The following is a 10,871-nucleotide window of genomic DNA, read 5'->3' as shown; positions in this document are numbered from 1 at the left end:
CTTGCAAGAACAAAATTGCACTAGAACGCACCTCCTATTCTTTTGTTTCAGCCGTCGACAGCTACACCTTCATCACGGGTAAGAACGTCAAACGCTTCCTAAATCGTTTTACTTGTTCAGGTGTATGCAGCCAACGATACGGCACTGACCACCAAAGCTGAATAACAATACCGTAGTGTCTGTCCAGATGACGGCTAAACCGAAAAGAACAAACACAAGCAAGGAATAACACTTGATTTCATTACTAGACTACATACGGAACGTTCACTTCAGATGTTACGCGTCGCGCAGACCCTGTGGGCGCCTGTTGGTCTCTTCAGTTATCGCCTTGCTATCAGTTTTTCGCGTATACCTTTCTTAGATGATTTCCGAGCGCAATATGTATCTACGGATGTGTGTTAATCTAATTCAATAGCTGCTGCCATAACATAAGTATTCGCTGACTGCATGCCAGCTGAATCATTAAAAGAACTATCGCACATGCACTGTAGGGGATGTGTATGCGTACGTGCGTGCGTGTTTGTGTGTGTGTGGGGGGGGGTGCACCTCGCGCGTGCATGTGTTTATGGTGAAACCGGCAGATAAGCGCAGAGGCAAAGGACATGCACTTAAGAGCGCACAGTGTCCATAAAAAATGGCGGCTTTACAAGTTGCAGTGGCACAGCATTGTCTATTGTACTGAACGGGGCGACAATTCTAGACTCTCTAGGGGCGATGATTTGTTACGACACGCAGACGAGGCGGAGCCTTCGGGAACAAAAGGTGCAGTCCCGATGCCTCGGACGCATCTTCGTGGCTGAAAACGGTAAGTAAAGAACCGCGAATCGACGAGCTAACGAGCTTTCTATACAGGGTTGGTGAGTGCCGCGATCAACAAGATGTTACAACGCGTCAAGTTTGAAGTGTGTAACGGAGAAAATGAAGTAATATTGCAGCTGTCATTTTTAATATCTATTGCCTGGTTCGTGTCGCCGTTGTGGCAACAGTAGCATTTAAAAAATGCCCGTATAATACCTGGGTCACTTTAGCAGTGGTATATGCACTGTACACCACTTTGTCGTACACTTTAGTATGTTTGATTGCTTTGAAAAATTGCAGGCAAGGGAAACGTAATATTCGGGCACTGTATCGTAAGACTAAACGCAGGCTTATCGCTTCGACCACATGCAGAGTCCATTGACAACTTAGAACTGATTATGATTATGATTATGATTATGATGACCTCTTCCTAGTGGCGCTCACCCACAAAGGGGGATGGGCCAAGAACCGCGCGGCAGGATGCTTAACATAAAGACCTATGAAGCTAAACTAATCTGGAAATTTAGATTAAAATAAACGTTGAATAACGAAAATGCTTAACGACAGCGGTCAGACTGCTGTGTGATGCACTACCATCGTTTCCTTCTGCTGCATTACATAACTAAAGCACGTGTAAACAAATTCAATCAATTGGGATTAACATTTATGATATGATGCACTGGGCTGCATTGCTTCAATAAAAGCGCTCCGACCTTTCAATCACCCAACTGTCATGCGCTTCTCCTCTCATCATTCTTCCAGACCCTATGCGGCGAATAAACAGCAGCCAGAGACGTAAGAGATTTGTGCTTTCTTTGTTGTTGTTGTCGGTTTGTTCATGAAGCGCTGGTCAAAGGCTACCGGTTAAAATTACATCGCATAGCATAAAAACGTAATCGTTCGTGCACCACATTCCGAGTGAGGGGCGGGAAAGTGTGGGAGGGGGGGGGGGGGACACTGCAGTTGACTGAGAAAGTCAAAGTAATTCAATGATAATCTCGTGAGAAGAGAGGCTTTCAAGCGTGCTCTCCTTAGCGTTGCCAAAAGACACTAAACATTTTAATTATCTAGCCAGTGAAGTGCAGACTTGAGGGACAAACTTTGTGACTCTGGAGCATGCACTGCACATTTCGCCATCCAATGATGAATACTGACGGAATCACCACTGTCACTGTCTCACTTTTTTCAGATTTTCTCGTCAGAAAGGGGTCACTACAAGGCGACACAAAGGTGCGTATATCTAGCTTTTTGCGTACGGCGTTCTCTGACACAGTTAGTTTACACTTTTCCATCGAGGCTACTTGAAAGATAAACTTTTCTGACAAGGCTAACCGCTCCAGCCTGCATAATTGTAGTGAATGTGATATGCTGAAAGCGTAGCGGGAAAATAAACAACGCTCAGAAACACGTGTTTTAGAGAGTCTGTGTGCCTCCAAACATTTACTTCTCGGTCCACGTCTTTGCCGGTGCTTATCCCTTACCGTCACTACATAACCGCAAGCCAACTGAACTAAACACCCATCCCGTTCATCGGCATCCAAAAAGATCGCGTGTGATCTGACTTATAAGACTATACATAAAACAATATCGGTTAGACAAAGTCATTTAGAAGCTTTCCACAGCAGTTCTTTTGAAAGCAATAAAATGTTGGTGCTAAATGTGAAACTCCATCGAATGCATTACTGGTTCACTTTACAGCAGGGCCAGAACACGTCGATTGTATGCAATATATTTGCAGTGCTGGACGCTGGGCATATGGACAAAGAGGCACCGGCCACATCGGGACATCACCACGTGCCCAAGAATCCAGAGAGAGCGCACAATATCTCCTTAGGTATGACCACTTTTTATGTGTGCTAGTTTAGCGCAGGGGTCTCAAGCTCACCTCAGCTAGCGGGCCGCAGTCACACAATTTAGTCCAACAAAGGGCCGGGACAGTGAAGAAGGTTGAAGCGAAGGTTGTAGTGGGGTGGGTGGGGAAGGGAGGGCTGAGCAATATGTCTCTTAACGCTGCACTTTGGATGAACGCATTTCCCATATCTCATATACGGATCATTCCTGAAGGGCGTTAGGATTCGAGAAACATGTCGGTAATGATCTCAAGAATGACTCAAATCTCGACGCCGATTCTTAAAGGGACACTAAAGAGCAAAACGATTTTTCTCGCATTAGTAAAGTAGTCTTCCACGATACGAAAAACACCACGCTTGCTGCGAGAAGACGCTTAATAAACGAGAAAACGCGCAAAAAGAAAATACAGGTGGCGACGCCACCTTGGAATTCCCGCACCATTTGCCCTGACGTCACATATTTTTGGCGGCGCCTGCTTGGGCCTACGTAGTTCCTAGTAGGTTAAATCGAAGTACATTGTCCTCTGAGGGGGCCAGATACTTGACATAACGATTTTGTGGAAATTTCGTCGTGCCAGTGGCGCCAAAATACGTTAAATGCTCGAAGTCTTTTGCGTCACGAATTACAAAGTTCGGCGCGAAATTTAAAAATGAAGCTTTGAACTTGAGTTTTCTCCTCTAATAATAAACCTATGGTGGTGAAATAAACTACACAAGAGTTCTCCGAGCACACCTTATCAATCTAAACCAATTGATTGTTTCTCTTTAGTGTCCCTTTAAACATATATATATATATATATATATATATATATATATATATATATATTATATATATATATATATATATATATATTATATATTATATAGTATATATATATATATATATATATATATATATATATATATATATATATATATATATATATATAGAATATATGTATATAGATATATATATATATATATATATATATATATATATATATATATATATAATATATATATATATATATATATATATATATATATATATATATATATATGTATATATATATATATATATATATATATATATATATATATATATATATATATATATATATATATATATATATATATATATATATATATATATATGTTTCGAGTTTCAACACATGCCGACGAAGGGGTGCCTCACGAAAAAGAAATGTTTGAGACCAGTCCGGTCTTTGTAGCTTATCCGAGCAATTATCGCAATAGGCGAGTACCATTTAGCAAAGTCACAAACATTTTATTCCTTGTGAAGCCACGGGCCACCAACGAAACGTCAGCGGTCCGCGTGTTTGAGACACCTGGTTTAGGGCATCGCTTACTTTTGAAAAGCACATTCATCGCTGTAACAACGAGTGAGGCTGTGCTTGTATGTACGATATTTTTTTTTTTTTGTCCTCGAACGTGTGCACGGCATGCTTGAATACAAACAGAAAGGTTAGAGTATGCACTGGCTGTTTCACGGTGATGATATCCTGAGGGCAGCTGTAGATTTGTGAACGTGTGCGACACATTTGTGAAAGGAGGAGGAAGTCTTTTTCTTTTTTTAAGTATTAAAGCAACGATTCAGCAGGAAATAAACTGCGATTTTACTGCCGAATGCGATTTTGAAGGAAAACATAGAACGATGAATCAGATACATAGCCTCTAGGATCCTAGCATAGGCATGCGCCGGTGTCTCCATTAGGGGAGGGGGGGGGGTACACGCGTGACCGCGCCCCCCCCCCCTCCTCCCCCCCCCCCCCCCCCCCCCCGTTGGTCGAGTCCGGGGAAGAAAACAAGCTCCGCAATGGATGCAAAAAATGAAAATGAAGCAGCGGCGTGCTTCTCACAGCGGCCTGCCATTTGTCTCCGGCTTTCCGGGGGTAAAGAAGTAAACACTGTCTTTGAATGCAACGTCAGTTGTTCTTGTTCGCCATTATCGTCAAGAAACGTGCGTAGCCATAATCCTGCGCATGAAAAAACCACGTGAAAGGTCCGGCTTAGTAAAGGTATGGGGCAGAATTGGCGCCCCCCTTTAAATGATTAGGGGTGGCAGCTGCCCCCTCCCCCCCCCCCCCGCCCGTACGCACGCCTATGGATCATAGAATAACTGAATATAAAGAAAAGATTACCTTTCACGGTTTAAAACCTCGATAATCGGGCATCTAGGAAAGGAAAGGAAAGCGCCCCCATCCCCCCGCTTTCGAATATCTCGCCACAGCCACGCGATAGAAACGCGAAATGTATGCGTAACTAACTCCGGTAACGCACTATTTGAATCGAAACTGAGCACAACCATGAAACGGTCGTTGTTTCCCAGGTGGAAACCCCGTGACGCTGCTGTGCTTCTTTGGCGCCACTTTCGACGGTCCGTGGCCCACCAAACTGTGCAGCCATCTGGTGTACTGCGGCGCCATTATGGGAACTGGCGAGGACTGGCTGCAGCTCGACGCTAGGCCGGGCGCCCGTAGAGGTATGCGAACTTATGCGTACACTTCGTGCAGAAATTGAGTTATAACCACGATATGATTATGAAGGACGCCATAGTGGAGGGCTCCGGAAATGTCGACCATCCGGTGTTCTTTAGCGTGCACTGACATGCTGCGCTCTTTGGCCATCAATGGCCCTTGCGCCAGTAACCGCCAAATATATCATCATTGATTGTGCTCGGGTTGCTGCAGTGTCATTGTGGGCAATTTCCGTCACGGCGTCGAATTCTTAATGGTGACGTCGTAAGCCGATCAGAGGGCGTAGCAGCCCTCTGGGCAAATCAGAGCTGGCGAGATGGCAACTTCTACAATGCGGCGGACTTGTAACAGTGTCCAAAATAACACCGTTGGTCCAAGGAAATATACCGGAAACACTGTATTCGTCCCATTGGAGTCCGTCTTTGGCACGCTGGTTCAAGTCGAACACGCAAGTCCAAATGCACAAATTAAAACGCGCGCACCATGAACTATGTCGAGGCGGGCTATACATAGTGTGCACTTACGTCACCATGGCCGCCATCTTGGGGTACCTGGTGGTTGAGACGCTGCGTAAACTCTTGATCGAACGCGCGGTGCAAGAAACGGTGACGGCTAGCCATCAGATTAGTGCCTGTTACCCCACACATCTATAGTGTACTAGAATTATTCTAGTACACTATACACACATCTTACATACCCCAACGTTCGCGTTCCTTTGTGTTCCCCCTCGGCGCGGCTTTCTAATAGAAGAAAGCGGGGGACGCACAAAAGAACGCGGCGACCGAACGACTGGGTGTCCTCCCCTGCTCTGACACGCTCTAATCGTCGCCAAGCGTTCTCATGACGCGTTCTCATCGTCGCCAAGCAGCTCGCCTTTCGCTTTTTCACAAACTATACCATCATTCAATTCTTTCTGACGATTTCTTTCAGCCCCCTGCAGTCGTTTTTCCTCGCCGCGATCACCAGTACAAAGTCAAACGACCCATATGTCACACTCATCGTTTCGCTAATTCATTCATACCACGCACTATCATTGAATGGAACCATTTATCATCGCACGTAGCTACCGAAAAAAACATAACGAAATTTCAAGATCTTCTACGCACTCAGCGTATTGCCTAAACGTGGTGTCCTACCTAATTCATTTCTTTTCACCTTTTTCCTTTTTCATTTCGCATATTGTAGCGGTATTCCTTCTGTATTGTGTATTTCATGTACTCTGTTTGCGTAGGCATTCAGTAACTGCCTACTGTGCTTGCACCTTTTCCTTTTTTTTTTACCATTTGTGTCTAGTTACTTCAGTATGTTGTAGTTTGCATTTACTTCATTGTCGTTGTTGTTGTTGTTTTCTGACTATGTATACCAGCCAATTGTCAAGATTGTACTTTTTACCGTTTTTCTCACTCTGTTATTTTTCACAATTTATTGTAAAATGTCTCCCTATGTAATACCCTCGTTGAGGGCCTTTAGGGGTATTGTGAATAAAAAAAGTAAATAAAAAAGTCACAGTGGCCGCCATGTTGAGGTACCTGCGCAGATAACCTGTCTGTGACGTCACGTGAACACTGTATACAGCGCACTATCTAGTGGGTCTCTTCGCATGTCGCATTTCCAACATATGTACACTGACGAATCTTTGCCGACAACGCCGCATTTGCTTGGGTTTTAAAGTAGAAGGGCTCGTTAAATAAAAGAAAGAAGAGAAATAACGAGGTCGCGACACATCAGTGCAGCTAGCTGGCAGTCCGGTGTTTGAAACTTCTCTGGATATGCAGAGTGTCTTATTAACAACTTACAAATAACTAAGCAATAATATCTCGCAGGATTGCAATCAAATCGAGTGCACATCAAGATATGCATGCACGATACATGTTTCATCGAAATGTTGCACTGGTCATTAGCTATATGAAAGAATAGAATGGCAAATCACCTTCTTATCTGTACCGATCACGTGAATGATGCATCGTACTGTGCCGCGGCTCAGCTTTCAGCACCTTCCTTGCGCTGAAGGACACCGGCGAGGATTACAGCCTGAGGCAGCCGCGGCTAGTGATCGGAGTGCGTGAGCCGCCGACCACGTTGGGTGCCACGGACACGACCGACTCATGGCCGCTGGCGTTCGCCGAGCAGGGCAAGGCGCAAGATCTGGCTCGCCGTGCGGCGAACTGGCTGAGCAACCGGCGCCTCGATGGACTCGCCTTCCTCGAGCAGCGCCTGGACCCGGGACGCATAGACGCCTACGTCACCATACTCAAGGTCAGTTAAATCCAAGCAAGGACATCGACAATGGGTTGACTAAAGGGGGGCTTCACTTTCCGGTTACTGCATATGTACTGGACGTTGTGTACAGGGACGGTAAGTCCTAGACAGAGAGACAGCGTAAGACATTAGGCCAGGGTCTCAAACTCACCAAACCTAGCGGACCGCAGTCACGAAATTTGACCTGACCCACCTCTTGAATGTATAAGGCGGGTATGAGTGTTGACGCCCAATACTCAATTTTAGGTATCAGACTTCCCACAAATTACCCTACCACCCCCCCCCCTCTTGGAAGAACCCTGCACCCGCCCCTGGTTGCTTTATTTCGTTGCGTTGTATACCACTACGTAATTTACGTCCGCCTCATTAATTTTTTGTTGTTGTTGATTGCTAATAGAATGCGCATGCAAGTGGTCGGCCACTGCAAGACACTACGAAAAATAAAAGGGAGTCCTTTGACTCTTTTTTGTGAACCCTGACTTGGCCACGTATGACTCTCTTTAAAGAGACACGTGAACTCTCTTTGGCGATCATTATACTCTCTTCGGAAAGTCGTGGTACACAAAATAGAGTTAACGTGTATCTTTATACGATAAAGGGACACGCTAATGTTCCTTATATAAGAGAGAGAATAATATACGTGGCAAGTCAGGGCTCACCGAAAAGAGTAACACATACTATTTTTATTTTTTAGAGTGAGGATTCAGTCGTATGGATAAATGAAGACATATTTGCCCATCACAGGAGATCCGGACGGCGTTCTCGGGCAAGCTGCTTCTCCTGTTCAGCATCTTCTGGCTGTACGACATGGATAACAGGGTGAAGAGCCTCTTTCTGGAGCGCCGCATCAAAGAACTCATCAAGTGAGTCGAAAGACACGGATCGGTATATCGTCATGTCCAAGTATAGATGATCAATGTGTTCTGAGAGGCGACCAGCTTGCTTGCGCTGCCTTGACGTCAGCTTGATGTTAAAATGATAGACTTACGCGTGTTTACATCGCGACGTGGGAGCTGCGAGGTCACTTTTGGCACTCCTTAAACACAAAGTTAGATTCTAAAAAAATCATACTTCGTAGGAGTATGCGCATCCGCCGCTGTGGCCTAGTTGTTATGGTACTTGACTGCTATCTCGAAGGTCGCGGGATCGAATCCTGGCCGCGGCGGCCGCATTTCGATGGAAGCGAAATTAGTAGAAGCCCGTGTGCTTAGATTTAGGTGCACGTTAAAGAACACCAGATGGTTAAAATTTCCGCAGCCCTGCACTACGGCGTCTCTCATAATCATATCCTGGCTTTGGGACGTAAAATCCCAACAATTATGATCGTAGGAGTACGCGACCCTGCTTTTATGTGCATGCATAATCGTGTGAGTAGATCATTCTGAATTCTGCAGTGCGTAATTGTGCACTGTTCAACAATTTAAAGCGAGAAATTCGCGCGGAAACGCCTTGGCGGCGCTGTGGTCTCCACAAACCTAGAGTTAATGTATATGCTACCTTTAGGTAGGTAGCGTATACCATAGAGTTTCCTACAATACTTACTAGAGGGAACTCTGGCGCTAGTGTCTATGGGAGCTGCAACGCGTGACGCTTCAGCCAGCATGGGAATGATGGGTAGTACACAAATTTGTCTAAACTTCGTACTTACGGCTCAGTTTGGCTCCGCGTTGGCTGCATCCGCTTTGTCGAAAAACAAAGTTCAGCAAAAGTCAGCAGTTTCACTTCGCCACTTTAACTTCTTTAGGCTCAGCGATTCAAATCTGGTCACGAAGTTCACAATGATCCATTCTTTTATCCGAAAGAAAACCAAAACATAGCAATAAACAAAGCCACAAGTACGCTTGAAGCCGCAAGCACGAAGACTAGGCAAATTTGTGTACTACCCATCATTCCCATGGTAGCTGAACGATCGCAGCGCCAGAGTCCCCTCTAGTTAATTTTAGGAAACTCTATGGCGTATACAGCAACTCTACACAAACCATGAAAGCAGCGTGATCATCACGCGGTGTGAAAAAGAACGCGCGGACGTAGAAGATGCGTCGAAAATGCATCCCATGTGGTTACCGGTTTAGCCGTAGCGTTCGCTTCTACAACGGGCGCGACGCAGACTCACGGACTTCACTCTTCTGGAGACGCACGTACCACCACACAAGGAAGGCGAGTGCGTCACCTTCTTGCCGAACTCCTTCAGCCGCACACCCGAAAGCAATCGCAAGACGTTCACTATGGTAAGTATACTGTAAGATGCGTAGTTTCGCTGCATTTCGGTCACAGATTCACTCGCAACGAATACCGGACAGTGTATGGACTGGGGCACGGGAGTACAGAGGATGACACACGCTCATGTCGCTGCTTCGGCAGTGCATTCTTGGGGGTCCCGCATGACAGCCCAGAGGGGATTACGGCGACACCCAGGAAGCCAATTCGTTGGAAAGATGTATACACCTTTTCAAGGACTGCGTTTTTCAAGCTATTTTTCTCCGTTTGTAACGTTTTTTCATGTTCGCGGCCGTACCGGTCAGAAACAGTCACGAGAGAAACGTTTGATGGTCTGTGAAGCAAGGCTTACTACGATTGCTTTCCAATTTACCTTCATAACATTTGCACGATTCCATTCCATTGTCGCACAGGCACTCTTCGAGAGCATTCGCAGACACACCTTCTTCTACCGACACAATGCCTTTTTCGCAAGGCTTAGTCGTTCGGTGTCTGAGCGTCGTCTTTAGACGAGATGATTAAAGCTTATGTATGTGTACAGTATGTATGTTTTCGGCATATTGCATTCATGGCCGCTATGCTTTGACCGAACACGAGATGCGAGCGCATATGTTCGACGCGTGCAGAACGCTGTGCTTGCGTGGATGGACCGCGCGGCGTCCCAGGTGGATCAGGGCTCGGTATGCTTCACGCTGACTCTGGCGGTGATGCGGTTCCTGCTGCCGTTGGAGCACACGGGCTTCGGAGAGACATGCCAGGACTTCTACCCAGTCTCGTACATGCAGGCGAGTACGCTGGAGCCACCGTAGGCGTGATGACAAAAAGGAGTCAGCGGGGAATACTTCAGTGTAATAAGAGTCCTATAAGTCCACTGTGCAGTCTACAGTCGTTTGCCGGTCGCATGAAATTTCCCGGAGCCTCTTGAAAAGTCGTCTCTACACAGACGAAGAATTCTAAAACGAAATGTGGGTCTCGGTGGCCTCTGCTGTGCTACATCAAAGCACCTTGGCTACTACGCCGTGCCCGAGAGGTTTCGTCACGTGTCTGCATACCAGAAACGTGGACACCCTTTCTGGTGTACAAAGGTGTTTGGTCATACCATCGGTAAAACGCTTACGTTTGACGAGTAAGATCGACTTCAAAATTATGAACAAATACAATCTTCTTTTTTTCCCGCCATTTCATTGCAAGTAAAAATGACTATGGTTGCAGTGTAGTATATATACGCGATAAACGCAATAAATTTTGATGTTCGGAAGGGTTGCTGATC

At 45.7% G+C, this 10,871-nt stretch overlaps 1 protein-coding gene across 1 annotated transcript; it reads left to right on the top strand.

The window, feature by feature from the left end:
- The first annotated feature begins 5,655 nt into the window (after positions 1-5,655).
- Positions 5,656-10,410, top strand: LOC119394760 (uncharacterized). The gene is made up of 5 exons (XM_037662067.1): positions 5,656-5,695; positions 7,110-7,381; positions 8,129-8,247; positions 9,492-9,612; positions 10,228-10,410. Exons 1-5 carry the CDS (start codon positions 5,656-5,658, stop codon positions 10,408-10,410), a joined length of 735 nt encoding a protein of 244 aa, XP_037517995.1.
- Positions 10,411-10,871: the final 461 nt, after the last annotated feature.

This window comes from Rhipicephalus sanguineus, chromosome 5 (genome assembly GCF_013339695.2).
Source record: "Rhipicephalus sanguineus isolate Rsan-2018 chromosome 5, BIME_Rsan_1.4, whole genome shotgun sequence".
Lineage (NCBI taxonomy): Eukaryota > Metazoa > Arthropoda > Arachnida > Ixodida > Ixodidae > Rhipicephalus > Rhipicephalus sanguineus.
The sequence above is the reverse complement of the archived record's forward strand: the minus strand, read 5'-3'. Positions and strand labels throughout refer to the sequence as shown.